We start from the raw sequence: 15,421 nt of genomic DNA, 5'->3' as shown, positions 1-15,421 counted from the left end.
GTTCAGGTTTTTTGGTGAATTTTTGTTTATTTAGGAAATTTTCTTACCTAATTTCAAAAGGATTTGAGATGGTTTACGTTAATAAACAATTATAAAATTGAATAATATGGAAAAGGGATCCTTGGCCTTTTAATCTGAAAATAAATTGTCCTAGATAATCCAGAAGATCCTCTCCAGTTGTAAATTATTTCTATTTGTAAGGCAAAAATAGTTTATTGAAATGAAAGCAATAGACTGTCAACATTTGAACGTAATTTTAAGGTACCTTGGCTCTTGGCATCTAATGTCCTAAAATAGAGTAAGTCCTAATATTGAAAACACATAGCTCTGACTGGTTGATTTACGTGTGAGATACAGTTAGTTTATTTCTGGCCTAGATACTATCAATTAAAGATGAACTCACAATTTTTAAGCATTCGCCATTTTGAGAATGTTATTATTTGAAATTAGACAGCAATTAAAATCTGTTATAAGAAGTTAGAGAAAGTGAAGTGGAAAACTTTTAAAGTCTTTAAATTGGGGGAATGCCAGTTAAAGAAAGCAAGCTTTATTTCAGATGACTGCTTCGCCTGGTGAATAATATACAAATTATCATTAACTATATGATTACTAATCAATGAAATGCATGTTTGCAACAATACTTTGGTTATATAATATACAAATGTAATTCTATCTAAAAAGATACTTCCATGTAACTTGATAGTAGTGTTTTATTAATATCATTCATTTGTATGTTGCTTTAACTTTTCAAAGTAGTTTCCTTGCATATTTTGAATTTACAAGGTAGATGAGTATCCTGAAACCTAGTACACAAGAATAGAGGTGATTTGTTCATGTTTTGAATGAAGAGAATACCCAAAACTTAGAATCCAGGACCCTTGGTGCATACAGTTCTCTGTTTTTACATTTTCCTCTGGACCAAGTACATCTTCAAAGAATTCTTGTGATACATGGGAAAGAGGTAGACTTATAATAAGATGACCCAAAGAGAGCAGATTTCTTTAAGCGTTAAAGCTTAAAGATAGTCACATTTGAAGCTTAGTTCCACTAGCTTCTGTTTTATATTTGAATGAATTTACACAAAAGTGGTCCGCTTGTGGAAATGGTTCCATTCAGTTTGGTTTCTCCACCTCTTTGATAAATGAAAATGCCAAATAATGAAGGATCAAAATGTAGGATGTCCCTTATTTCAGGAGAGAAGGGGAGTTGTAGAAGGTACTGAAAGTATCCGAAAAAAATGTGTTTAGACACTTTAATGAGAAACACTAACCATTTAACGTGCAAAGCTCATCTCTGTGCTCTGGAAGTGAAATAAACTATATATGAAGATACATCTCCCTGACTGCTGAGCATTTACTCCTTGTAGCAATCAGTCAGAAGAGTGATGATTAGGAATTTGTCTTCTGCCCTTATTCTACTGTCTCTGGGGCACGACACTAAGTTAGCTCAGGAACACCTACCATGTATTAAGTGCTTGAGTTGTGCTGAGCACTTTACGTGTTCTCTCAGTAAATCTATAGAACTACCCTGTGAGTTGGGTATCCTTTTCTACACTTTATAGAAGAGGAAACTAGAAGAGGGGAAAGGGCCTGTTCCCGAGACCCTCAGCAATAAGCATTGTCATCAGCGTTCAAACCCATGCTGATCTGAATTCACTACAGTACCAGCTCCTGCCCAGATGGAAAAGAATAACGACCACAATTTGCTTCCACTTAGGCCAAGCATCAACTAATTTAGTGCTAATTATAAAACTGCTTTTAGCAAAACTGGCATGATGTTGTTTTTTCCCTGTTTCACTACTTACGCTATTTCACCACTTACACTATTTCACCAGTGCTTTAATTAATTGCTGAAGTGAGAAAATAAAGAGGATGTATTTCTTTTTGCTACCAGTCCCTGGCTTTCAAACACAGTGGCAGCCACCTTCCCATCGGTTCCCTTTTTGGCCCCTTTTAAGATGATTTTAAAAAATAAGGGGTTTTACCACTTTTCTCAAATTTATGTTTGCTGGAAGACAGAGGCTCTGAAGGGTTAACAGTCATTTTTTTTTTTTGATATGTATAACTTCTTTGCATCCCCTATCATCAGGAATGCAATTTTCTGTCACATGGAATTATAGGTGTGTTTGCTTCAGCACCAAGGTGCAAGTGGCTTCTGTTAAAAAGGTCCATCCCTAATTTTTAATTATCCTATTGCTTAAGCACAAAGGATCTGCATTTGACTATGAAACTCTAGTTGCCTGAATCCATAGGCAACTATGGGAAAATTAGTTTCTTTTCCTGGGATTAAGTGTAATTTCCTATTCGTTCTTCATTTCCATCATTCACTCTTAGGTTCATCTAAATATTGTTGGAATTGTGTCTAAAACACTGTATGAATTTTAAGAAATAGAAATCTGATTCTATCACAAATTTGGGAACATATTCTATATACTGCCATTTCCTCAATAAGATCCAGTTTTAACGTTATGCAATACTTACCCTATGGATTTAATATGTAGAATGAGTGTGGCATCCTGATGAATATTAACTCTAAAAATACACATACATGCAGGTGTACACACCCTCGTATTTTTGTGAGGGAAGGCTAGAGAATTTGCAGAGAAATGAGAAAATGTTAAGAACTTGTTCTGAAGAAAAAGAGCTCGAACAAAGAAAAAATGTATTCCCAAGATGGTGGGAGAGAGTTTTATTAACAGTTAAGAAACCACATTTTAACAGGCACATTTCACTGTAAGTGTAAAGTGTTCCCTGGTGAACAAAATCAAGTCATAGGAAAAACACCTTTTCCTAAAGCGCTTTGCACAAGGAATTGCTGGAACTTGCGTATATCCTTACAAGTCGTTTTCCATGGTGATTGTGGAGCCTTTAAATGGGAGCCCTGGTGTGACTCCCCCTGGGGGGATGCCTCCTTTTCCATTACCACTTTATTTCAGTTCCACTCTCTTTGGAGGAAACGATGTGTGCAAAGCCAAGGGCAGGATCGACCTGTTCTGCAAACAAGGGAATCATTTACTATCTGTTAATTTATTGCAGCGGAGTATCAGGCGCTCTGCAGCAGTGGGCCAGGAATAACGTCAGCAGGCAGTGGTAAGGACTTGTTTTGAAATTTACTACCTTAAGCATGTACAGAGGCAGCCCTGGGCCTTCCTGTGGGTTTCCAGTCGGTCCCTTTACACCAGTCTGATCTGAACCCCCTCTCTGACTCTCACTGTGTGATCTACCTGGGACACTTGGAAGCCCCCAGTGGCAGAACAGAACAGTGGCTCAGTGGGTCCTGGGGTTGCTGGGTGTGGGTGTGGGACTTCATACTGAAGTATCGGTCCTCTCCCAGGGTGGTCGATGGGAGCGAGATACAATGGCTGTGGTAACTCATTTATGACAAGGGGCAGCCTGGCCCTCCTTTGGGTCTACTGCTGTCAAGCACAATTCAGGGTTACAAGTTCAGGTGAACTCCTGCACATTTTGAACATTTTCTTAACTAACAAGGGGTCAGTCATTAACAGATGGCAATAGGGAGCCATCTTGTATTTCGTAGCAGGCAGTGATAGCAGTTAGCTGAAAGAAAATGAAATGTTTAAGTGTAGGAGTTAGAACCAGAGAAATACTGGTGCCATGAAAGAAATTAAAAGGGAGAATTGGAACAAGTGTAAACACAGATAAGAAAGAGGAAGAGATTACTTTATTAATATAAAACTAAATGATTTGATTCAAGGGAATTATGGCTGAATTGACTGTCAGTTCATTCTCTTGGTTGGTTTCATCAGTGTGTATGGATGAGATAGGGTTGTGGGTGGGGTAGATATTTGAAGGAGAAAAGAGAAGTAAGGAACTGTATAATGAAAGAATTAGTAGGGAATAAATAAATTCTGATAGGAATCTGGGAAATAAAAAAGGTCAATCTTGATTTATAGAAAAGTCAGGGAACAAGACTTGAGAGTAGCCACTCACTGATGGTCACTTTGCATCACCCTTGACTATGAGGGCTCTCCTTGGTCTGGGAGCACCCAGAAGAAGGTGCTCATCCTCATCTGGCCAGAGCAGCAGAGGTGTTTCCAGAGCAGGTGATGATTATGCACATTTTGAACCAGTGATTAGGCTTGCTCCAGGCATTCCCAACACAGAGTAAAGAGGGCATTATGTATTGGTCATGGCAGAGTAAAGGATTTAAAGCGACTAAATAGCATTCATATTTTAATTTAATCATGAGGATATTATTGAACCTACAAAAGTCTGAACCTTGAGAATGACACAATCACTTTGTTTTTAGGCTAAGTCTCGTGGCAATATAGAAGGTAGATTGAAGAGGGACAGGCTGATGGCAGGGAGACCACTTATAGGAACTTGGACTCTGTATTTGATCTACTTTCCCATCTCGGTGTTTGGACAAGAGAAAGTCCAATGGTTCTCCTTTTGATTAAGGGTTGGTAACCTTGTAGTTCTAGCTCAGATACCAGTTTCCTCTCAGGGACTGATGGAGGGAAGACTTGATTCAGAGTATCTTGCAGTAAGAAAAAAGGGATCAAGTTTCTTATCAAGGATAAGCTTTTTTTAATTTTCACAAGGTCCTGATATCTTTACATTTATCGTAATTTTTTGACAGTCCGTTTGATATTTACTTTAGCATGTTAATGCTTATGAGCTTTTTTTTGTGGTCCAGATATAAATGAATGTGCATTAGATCCTGATATTTGCCCAAATGGAATTTGTGAAAATCTCCGTGGGACCTACAAATGTATATGCAACTCAGGATATGAAGTGGATTCAACTGGGAAAAACTGTGTTGGTAAGAAGCTTCACTGTTTTCTAAGACGTTTCATGCATCATGCATTCTTTCTTTTGTTGCTTGAGCAAACTGCTTGAGTACCTTAAGGACTTGACAGATGGATGTTCTATAGTAGGGGTATCAGCATAGCTGCATCCTGATGGCTTATATCTTTTGTTTAACTACATCAAGGGTGGACCATGGCAACCATCCCTCTCATACAGTGTACAGTTCTCTAACTGTGCAGTTGAAGCTGAGTGCTACCCAACTGGATGCTTTTGTTGTTAAGGCTGCTACCAATTGTTGTTGTGGGCAAAGTAGCCATAGCACTTATTATCAAAGAAGCAGAAATCTTACTTTAAGTATTTTTACCTGCTTTCCTTCTTAATATGTGGCATTTGCACTCACATAAGAAGAACTAACAACAAATCAGAGCATCTTCTCTGCCCCCATTCACATCAGCTTTCCCCCCATATTTCAGGCTAAATAAGTACCTAAGAAAATGGAGGATTGAAGCAGATCAGGGGAGACACAGACTTACCACAACACCCTCTTATTTTGACCAGTGGGTTTCTTTTTGTCTCCCTAACTTTTATTGCTGGCCCAAACCTGGCCTTTCAGAAGGAAAAGTCTACATTTATGATATATACTGAATTTTGAGAAATGATTTCTTTCTCTCTCATACCCTTAATTTTAGGGCCCCTTTTTTTGGGAGAGTATAGTTGTTATTTGGATACACATAGTACTTTCAAACTAGACTCATCTCAAAAGTTTTACGATTTTATTTTTCTATAAGAGCCTCTCTACGTTGGCAGACTTGAAAAATCATTGTTTATTTGGACATGCCAGAAAGACACAGAGATGTTTTAACTTTATCCTGAAATCACCCCATGCGAAGCAAACAGAGAATCTGGGAGGCAGAAGGGATTCTTCTTTCAGAGTTCTAGTGTCTATTCCAAAGGCGGACCCATTATCATCAGGAGGATGTTCATATTTCAGGACTTCCCTGGTGGCTCAGTGGTAAAGAATTCTCCTGCAGTGCAGGAGATATAGGTTCAATCCCTGGATCAGGAAGACCCCCTGGAAGAGGAAATGACAACCCACTCCAGGATTCTTGCCTAAAAAATTCCATGGACAGAGGAGCCTGGCGAGCTACAATCCATGGGGTCACAAGGAATTGGACTTGACTGAGCATGCATGTTCATATTTCAGGTTGTGTTCAGAAGTATGAAGTTAGAAATCAGAGATCCACTCCAGCCACTTTCCAGAAAATTCCAGGGATTGGCTCTTTTATTTCTTAATCCTCAAGTCCTTAAAGTTCCATATTCTTCTGACATCATCAGTTGAGAATTGCAATATTGACCCTTTGGGGAAGTGTTAGCATTTGTTATACAATTTTGACAGAATTCTCAGCATGCTGTTTGCCCAGACAATAACATCACTTTATGCTTGATTTTCCCATATTTTAAGTACTTTATAAACACAGCCCTCTACATCTGTGAGTTTTGTATTTGCATATCTAACCAACCTCAGATCAAAGATATTTGAAAAAAAATTCCCGAAAGTTCCCAAAAGCAAAACTTGAATTTTCCATATACCAGCAACTATTTACATAGCATGTATGTTGTATTCGGTATTATAAGTAATCTAGAGATGGTTTAAAGTACAGAGGAAGATGTGCATAGGTTATACGCCAGTACTATACCATTTTATATAAGGGACTTGAACATCCACAGATTTTGGTAACCTGGATGGCAGGGATGGGGTTCCTGGAACCAATCCCCTGCAGATACCAAGGGATCACTGTAAGTTGCTGATTGAAGTCTATTTACTGATGCGAACCCATGCAGCTCTCTAGTATCAAATTTGTGTATACTTCATGTAAGGACCACTAGCTTGTCAGATGATAATCTAAGCAGAATCACTCGGTGTGTAAAAAGTTCCTTGGGAATGTGTGGCCTGCTTTGTGGGCTGTATGATGTAGTTTAGCTCAGTGTGGTATAGCAGCCTGTTTAAGTTCCACACTTCCTCAATTATCTAAGTAATACATAGCAGAAGTTTGATTTTGTATCAGACAGGCCTATTACTCAGCTCTCTGAATCTCTAGTTTGCATTCTTCATGGCAATTATAAACTCTACAGCTTGCTTCATACTTTATAAACATAACTGGAGACCACTTAAATTATTCTGAAGAAGAAACACCCATCCTGGAACTCATACTTATTAAAGATGGACCATACTTTCTAAATATTTAGTCAGTTCCTTAAAACAGTGGGATTAGTCCTTTTAACTTTGGCACAATGAAACAATTATATATTGGGTTGGTCAAAAAGTTCATTCAGGTTTTCCTGTACCATCTTATGGCAAAGAAATAGAAAAAAACCAAACAAACATTTTGTCCAACCCAATAAATAATGATTTTCAGCAAATCTAAGTTATTTTTCCTGCCAAAGAAGTGAATTAAATGGTCTGGTGATTTTAGACTTTGTAGATACCTAGTAAAAATAATCAGATCAGTCACCTATTTTCTAAAACTAGGTAATTTTGGCAAAAACCAGTGGTATAGGAGTTTTGCTCCTTCCTTGAATTAATCATATCATTATGACCTTAAAAACGTAATTTAAAAAAAGCAAAGAAATTGCATGCGAAGGATAAGATCTTTTAAAAGTTTATGTTTTCTTTATTTTCCAGATATTAATGAATGTGTATTGAATAGCCTGCTTTGTGACAATGGACAATGTAGAAATACTCCTGGAAGTTTTGTCTGTACCTGCCCCAAGGGATTTATATACAAACCTGAACTGAAAACCTGTGAAGGTAGGACTCATTTTTGTTCTTATACCATGGACTTTGTTGCCTTTTGGAGATCCACTGGAAAAGCACAAAGATAAATTAAAGCCACTTCTTATTTTAGACAGTTGTGTTGCGTAGTTGAGATTCTGTGATCCTGAATGACACTTGTATACACTTTATAAGCTGCTGATAATACTTATCTGCAATTGGCCTTTTAATCACCATTTATTTCACATTCAAATGCTATTTAAGAGTATCCATTTTGTATTTTCCTGCATTTGGTATTTTATTTGCCAACATTTAATAGATTAAGAAAATATTAGATATATGCTATTTGAGTAAATAATTCAGAAATCACGCTTACATTTGCTCCAGATTTTCTGAATTAAAAAGATTCAGCCATGTGCTGAACATAGAGATGTACTCAGTTATTATTTTTGGCATTCCATCTAGTCTAAGGAAAAAAATCTATCTAGACCAGCTTTATTATCTAATGAAGAATATGTGGTAGCAGTTGAGACCAAAGTTTAAAGATTCATTCGTGCCCAAGACTAGTTTTTAGCAGTAATGTAGACCTATTTTTGTTTCAGACATCGATGAATGTGAATCAAGTCCTTGCATTAATGGAGTCTGCAAGAACAGTCCGGGCTCTTTCATTTGTGAATGTTCTTCTGAAAGTACTTTGGATCCAACAAAAACCATCTGCATAGGTATTTATCTTTCCAAGAATGATTTTCCTGTTTTATCAATGCTGCTGTATTTAATGTCCACTCTTATTGCAGAAGGGTTTCAGTATGGAAAAACAAAATTTTAAACTATCATTATCCCAATGTACATGTTTGAATTTTTGAGATAGATTCTGTTAATTGTCTATTAAATATCATCACCCCCCTGCCCCTACAGAAACCATCAAGGGCACTTGTTGGCAAACTGTCATCGATGGGCGGTGTGAGATCAACATCAACGGAGCCACATTGAAGTCCCAGTGCTGTTCATCCCTCGGTGCTGCCTGGGGGAGCCCATGCACCCCATGCCAAGTCGGTAAGAGAAGCGGGTGCCGTGGCTCCTCTGCTCACTGGGCATTTTACTTGGACCTTTGTTCTTTTAAGTTCACATGGGAATTATAGAAGATTTTGTTCTGATGACCTCAATGAAACATGTTGCTGTGTAGGAAATTAAAAGTGTCAAGGGCAATGATTGTATGTGATTTGGTTAATTTATTCTTTTCTGTCACCACACTGTAATGTGGTTATCTGGTGTGGCTTTCCCAGATCAGCAATTCTTATTGGCTCTCTTAGAACTTCATGATTAAGGATCCTGAGTTTTTTACAGGCACAGGTTTTCTTCCCCCCAAAAATATTGATATAAAGGAACCAGAGTTCACGACTAAAGTTATTGCAAAACTGAGGTTTGAGAGCCTTGCTAATGATTCTGTTGATTCAGTGTTTGGATATATAAATGTGTGAACTGATAATAGTGTGACTGCTGCAGGGCTTGAGACCTGCCCGTTCTAGACTTTGTTTTCCACATTTATGTTACAGTAATGCTATAGTATGATTCATGTTTTAGGGGTCACAGCAAGACAGAAATCGAGTCAGTTTCCTTCTTAGGCATCACCATAGTGTGATCTTTAGGGTATCTTTGAGTCTTTCAGAATCTCACAGATGGACTGAGCTTTATTCAAGGAGACATTTCATTCTTCTCCCTCACCTATACAATCTCAGTGACACTTTGTTGCCTCAGAATTATTCATAGCAATAAAATCAATTCCATGTTAAAGGGCCTCTGTCATGTTTCTAATATTGTGTCATAAAGTCTGGACATTGTTATCTCAGATTTGTTTTTTTGCTTTTTGTTTGTTTTTTTGATACAGATCCCATATGTGGGAAAGGCTATTCAAGAATTAAAGGAACACAGTGTGAAGGTATTTATGATTATTTATAAATCATAAATTTCTGCATGCATGAAGAAAAATGCTTGTATTAACTTGGACTGCATAAAGCTGTCATGTAACTTCCCAGTGAGAAATATGTAGCAGGGGAAAAAAAATAATGAGAACTGCCGAACCTGTAACAGACATGAATTTCACAAGTGTGTGCTCTTGCCAGTGTCAGAGCTCTATGGCCAAAGGGCAGAGCGTCTTGAAAATGATTTAGGCTGACCGTAGTTTTGAGTGACTACAATTTCAAAGTGTTATCTATGGGGAAGGAAAAAAAAGGAAGTTTGTGATGAGGCTGCAAAACTTGCATTTCTCTTGATTTTCTCCTGGATCCTTTTGTTGTTATTGTTGTTTGTTTCATGGTTATGTATGATGAGAAAGACACACCTCTATTGCCTCATTTTTGAGAGTCTACATGGATTCTTTCTACTTTCCTGTGATTTTTCTTTTCTCATGGAGTCCCGGGTAGACAGACATAGGTCAGGGTGACTAACACAACCTGACATGACACAGCAGCTGAAAAATTTTAAAAACAGCAATTAGTCCCATATGTGGAATGAAATGAACTTTTTTTCCCTGCTAAAATAAAGAGGAACACTACAACCCCCACCCAAGAGCTTGCTTTCCAAATGATGACTGAATCCTTTGGCCTCTCTCTGGTCCAGACCCACTGTTAATAACTTATCTGACCTCAGCAGCATATTTTGGTATACAAGTGGCCCCAGAGCAAAACAGCCCCAAAAAGGTACATTTCCCCCTCCCCATTTATTTCTATTATAAGGAAAGATTTAGAATTTTTTTTTCAACATCCCTGGCTTGGAAAGTTATTTCTTCTAAATAGAGACACAGTGTGTGTGAGTTTCTTGACTAATGCTTCCCCTTTTTGGCATTAGCAAGTAAGTGCCTTTCTTTGGGTTAACTTGATGGTGAGTATTTTTCCAAAAACAGTGCAGAGAACACAATGCTCTCCCTTAAGCAAACTGGGAAGGGCTAATATGTTTGAGACAGATGCAGTGAATGATGAACGAATGACCATGAGCATCTTCCAGCTCTCTCCAACCCAAGCTGGAACCACCAAGGCTTTGACAGGATAGCTCGAGACCATTGCTGAGTTAGAACTAGATACACACTTTCTTGGGACATCTCAGCACCTCTCAAAGGAAACTCTTTTGATTGGCTGCACATATTGCCCAGTGGTGGATTTTTTCTGTGCTTATCTTCAAGCTATTTCTTCTTTGCTAATTTGAAAGATCAGACTTCTGTTTCTTTTCTTAATTCCAGCCATCTGGTCTAGTAAAGCTAATTAAATGGCTTCTGGGAGCCTTAGCGCTTCCCTGATAGCTTAGATGGTAAAGAATCTGCCTGCAATGCAGGAGACCTGGGTTCAGTGCCTGGGTTGGGAAGATCCCCTGGAAAAGGGAATGGCTACCCAGTTCAGTATTCTTTCCTGGGAAATCCCATGGACAAGGGAACCCAGCAGGCTATAGCCATGGGATCACAAAGAATCAGACATGACTGGATGACTAACACTTTCACTTTCTTTCACTTGGGAGCCTTACCTGAGATGTCCATAGTACCCAAACTTGTCTCTAAGAACTCCCACAAACTCCCTGTTTTTACAACTCAAAAATTACTCCCTGGGACTGATAGAGAAGCAATAATATCTTTGTTAATGGGTGAGCTCTGTCTGGTGGCTTTTTAAACATCCTAGAAATTCTACATGAATTATTTAGAAACAAACTAGTTTTCTACTTACTAAGTTCAAAATGGCCTTTTCAGTTGTGGGAATATGACTCCCTGAATGGAATAAAGTAGAATTGTGCTATGCAGATGTATTAACTTCGTGCTTTCTTTTTTTCTTCATAGATATAGATGAATGTGAAGTGTTCCCAGGAGTCTGCAAGAATGGCTTGTGTGTTAACTCCAAGGGATCATTTAAATGTCAGTGTCCCAGTGGGATGACTTTGGATGCCACAGGGAGGATTTGCCTAGGTAAATACTGAGCTCATTACTTTTCTAATAAACATTTCTTAACAATTATTCAGAACTCAGAAGATAGAGCTGAATATTCAGTTCCAAGTACAGACACACACACATCCCAAATTCAGCATTTCTATTAGCATTCATAGTGGTTTCCTTGACAAATAGCCTTCCTGACTCAGCTCTTTATTCCTTATAAAGAGTAGGGAACCTGGCAGTTCTTTAATGATACGTAATTATTTATTAAACTGCTACCATCACAATTATTATTCTAGAGCTCTTAAATCTGTCCTCCATATGCCATGGATGTAGAATTCTAGGTGATCAGTAAGGAGAACATTTTTGCTTAATCAGAAACTGTAGCCTTAGCCTGCTAGGCAAGCCTGCCATTAGCCAGAAAGACAGGTCTTTTCAGGAAACTCCTGTGGGTATCAGCAGTGAAGGCTGTAACAGCCTGAGTAGTGAACCTGAGGGAACGAGGGCTGTTGCCACCAAAAGCCATGGTGTGACTCTCCATGACAACTGCTAGAACCCAAGTGACAATGACGTGGAAGAGACTGGACACAAAACTTTGATTTTTAGAAACCTGCCCTGTGGACTCTTTGGCGGTAGATTTGAGATCCTGCAGTCATCATGTGGAGTCTTGGGCTTTTTCTGGTGTTACTGTTATGGCTTCTGACTCCCAGGAATAAAATCCTTTGGATAACTGGTTTTGAAGTCCATGACTCTGGAAGTGATGCTCAGCCACATTGTGTATCTGAAACTGTGTGACCCTGAGGAGCATCTTTAGTGAAAGGCCACTGTAGGTGGTTGAAAGAGTGGCATACATTTAAAAGATACAGCTCCTTTATGAATTAGGATTAATCACCCTTTAAATGTGAAACTTTATGGTTTACAATGTAAGCAATGCAGAATATAAAAGCTGGAATTTATAACTATGGATGTCAGTTAATCCCATTTTGAGCCTTTGCGTCTTTGTTTAGGAGGATTCGGCAATTGATGAGAACCTTTTTCCAGGTTCTTAAGTTGAAAGATGCTTCAGTGTTTAGTCTAGGATTCATTTTGAAATTAACTATCTTAATAGACACAACCCAAATGTGGAATTTCACAGAAGGCTTCCATAGCTTTCTAGCATTAAAGGAAGCCCACATTCCCACATGTACACAGAAGAATGTGCACATAAGCACATGTTGAGGTGAAAGAAATACTTGAGAAGAGGAGTCAATGGCTCTTCTTTGCTGTTTTCCCTCTCTAATCTCAAGGAAGGCAGTCCTCATTTCAGAGTTCACCATTCTCCCTCTCCAAAAATGAAGTGGATCTGAGGAAAGGGTGCTGGAGCCAGATGAGATGTTTTCCGACAATAAATTCTGCAGTTGGCTTTCAGCTAGAGCGATGTCAAGACATCATAGAGTACATGCATTGGTAATTAGCCTGGTTGGATAATGAGGAATACGTTTCCCAAAAGAGCATTACAGGATTTCTCCGAATACTGCTGCTTCTGGGGAATTATCAGAAAATGCCTAGCGTTGAAAGGATTCTTGCTACAAGAGGAGATGCAAAGAAATATGAGCTGCCAGCAAGCCTTTAGGAAGCAGGAAAACCCACCACAAAGCCTTTGAGGAAAAAAAATGAGTTTCAGTCAGTAAGGTTATAGTAAATTACTGTGTGTGTCCCACTTGGCCTAACACAGGCTGGCAGTCTGAGGCAGTGGAAACTGAGTAGCTCTCCTCAGCCCGTCTCTGTCTGCTCCCTCGGCAGATATCCGCCTGGAAACCTGCTTCCTGAGGTACGAGGACGAGGAGTGCACCCTGCCCGTGGCTGGGCGCCACCGCATGGACGCCTGCTGCTGCTCAGTCGGGGCAGCCTGGGGCACTGAGGAGTGTGAGGAGTGTCCCGTGAGAAACACACCTGAGTACGAGGAGCTCTGTCCCAGGGGACCTGGATTCGCCACAAAAGAAATTACAAATGGCAAACGTTTTTTCAAAGGTACAGTGGTGTCAGCGGTTGATTGCTCTTCTTTTCGGTCAATAGGATGCCTTTTCAGGAGCGCAGAGTTCTGCCAGAATGACAATAAATGTCATCAACGTGGTCATCCCTGGATCATCATCTCAGGATGCTTTCTTTGCTTTCTGAATTTTATAAGGCAAAATAGTCACTCCATTACGAAATTTCTTTTTCTACATCTCGGGGCTTCCTGTGGTCACTTTCCTCTCCCATCTAGTCACTATTGAGTATTATAGTAGATTTTGATATTATCCTAAAGCTAAGCATAAACGAAAGAAAAATCTTGGGAAATGTTTATGCCATCTGCTGAGGCCCTAGAGATGACCTTTATCTTGTCACCTGTGGTTCATGTATTTGCAGTATTCATTTGAGGTATTCATGTCACCGTGGTCCACCTGAGTATAGATAATGGTGTGAGAAACCCAGTGTCAGGGCCTCCTTGTCCAAATGCACTGAAATTCATTCCTGTAGCAAACACACTCCAGTGACTTAAGATATTTCAAATTGTATCTTCTTTTGCTAAACATAAAACCCATGTTAAAAAAAAAGAAGTCACAGATTTAATCTAATTCCAAAATTGAGTTACCATTTTATGCACCATGATACAAGAACGTGTTTACTTCAGCATGTGGAAAAAAATCATAATTGGATACTCAAAATTCCCGTTATTCAGGGATGCCCAACTTTAGCTCACAGTGTAGAATTTTATGTCACTTTCCCGTTGTGTCTGAGCCTACTTGTTATACTTCACAATTAAATGAACTTATAAAAATGTGAAGTGAGTATATAAATATTACCATCCTTAATTAAAAAGTGTAGACTTTTTTCCTACTGAGCATTTGGTTCAAGAAGTCCTAGATATAAAGTTGTACCGTCTAGAGAGACAGTTTCAAGGTGGCCTTCTTATATGTCTCTCAAGTAAATTCAGAGAAACTTAGGTGATTTGAATTCAAAGGTTGTGGTGGTCCATTGCCAGAGAAGGACTAGATGTTCCTGGGATTTAATCTGCCAGTTCTGTCTCTCATAACATTTGGTAGAAATGAACTTGATTTCTTAAGCTCTAGGTCTTGCTCTAGAAAGGCCCCTATAAAGGGAAACTCAAATCACATGTTACAAGTGCAGTCCCCACATACATAGGAAATATTGGACACTTTAATTGTATTAATGAAACCTTCATGTTAATTGAGAAAATATCTTAAATCAGTACTCCTTATTTAGAATGTGTTTTAAATAGTATACAGCATTTATAAATAATTTAAATTACAAATGACATCTCTTTTGAAATTATTTTTAGGTATAAAAAAAGTGTCAGAAAACATAAATGAATGTCTCATTCCGCTACATACTCAATTTGGTAGCTATAGGAAAGTCTATTTGAAAATCCTTTATATGCTTTACATATAGACACTAGTGACTTTAAAATTTTTATTCATCCATTCAGCAAATAGTTCAGTGTTTGGTATGTATCAGATAGTGTTCTGGGCTTTAGAAGGCCAAATAAACCCACTCTTTACTTATTTAATAATACTTTCTAAAATGGAGACGTTTAGAAGTCTAAAACTATTTACAAAGTCCTATTTCTGATAGTCATCACATTTTTTAAAAGCGTTTGACCAAGACCTTAAATCAAGCCCTTCTGTCTCCCTGGGTTTCACATGGCATGTGGATTCCTCCTAACGGATCACTCATGGAATTGTCCCACACTTCATTTTTCTTGAAGACATCAACGAGTGTAAGATGATTCCCAACCTGTGCACCCACGGCAAGTGCAGGAACACCATTGGCAGCTTCAAGTGCAGGTGTGACAGCGGCTTTGCTCTGGATTCTGAAGAAAGGAACTGCACAGGTCAGTGAAGGGGCTCGCCCTGGAGGGACACCCTTGGGCGCTCTTAGTCTTTAACATGTGGCCACAAGGAGTAAAGCTGTTCTGATGCTCACCTG

The 15,421-nt window shown here is 38.7% G+C and overlaps 1 protein-coding gene across 1 annotated transcript in view; it reads left to right on the top strand.

The window, feature by feature from the left end:
* Positions 1 to 15,421, top strand: part of FBN1 (fibrillin 1) — a 264,477-nt gene that overhangs the window by 158,150 nt on the left and 90,906 nt on the right. Inside the window, exons 18-26 of the mRNA XM_025295542.3 lie at positions 3,036 to 3,089; positions 4,660 to 4,785; positions 7,456 to 7,581; positions 8,148 to 8,267; positions 8,461 to 8,598; positions 9,431 to 9,481; positions 11,363 to 11,488; positions 13,235 to 13,462; positions 15,201 to 15,326. Of these exons, the coding sequence (XP_025151327.3) occupies positions 3,036 to 3,089; positions 4,660 to 4,785; positions 7,456 to 7,581; positions 8,148 to 8,267; positions 8,461 to 8,598; positions 9,431 to 9,481; positions 11,363 to 11,488; positions 13,235 to 13,462; positions 15,201 to 15,326 (1,095 nt within the window). The remainder of the gene's footprint in view (positions 1 to 3,035; positions 3,090 to 4,659; positions 4,786 to 7,455; positions 7,582 to 8,147; positions 8,268 to 8,460; positions 8,599 to 9,430; positions 9,482 to 11,362; positions 11,489 to 13,234; positions 13,463 to 15,200; positions 15,327 to 15,421) is intronic.

The sequence above is a fragment of the Bubalus bubalis genome, chromosome 11 (genome assembly GCF_019923935.1).
Source record: "Bubalus bubalis isolate 160015118507 breed Murrah chromosome 11, NDDB_SH_1, whole genome shotgun sequence".
NCBI classification, from domain to species: Eukaryota; Metazoa; Chordata; class Mammalia; order Artiodactyla; family Bovidae; genus Bubalus; species Bubalus bubalis.
This window is presented reverse-complemented; position numbering and strand designations above follow the sequence as displayed.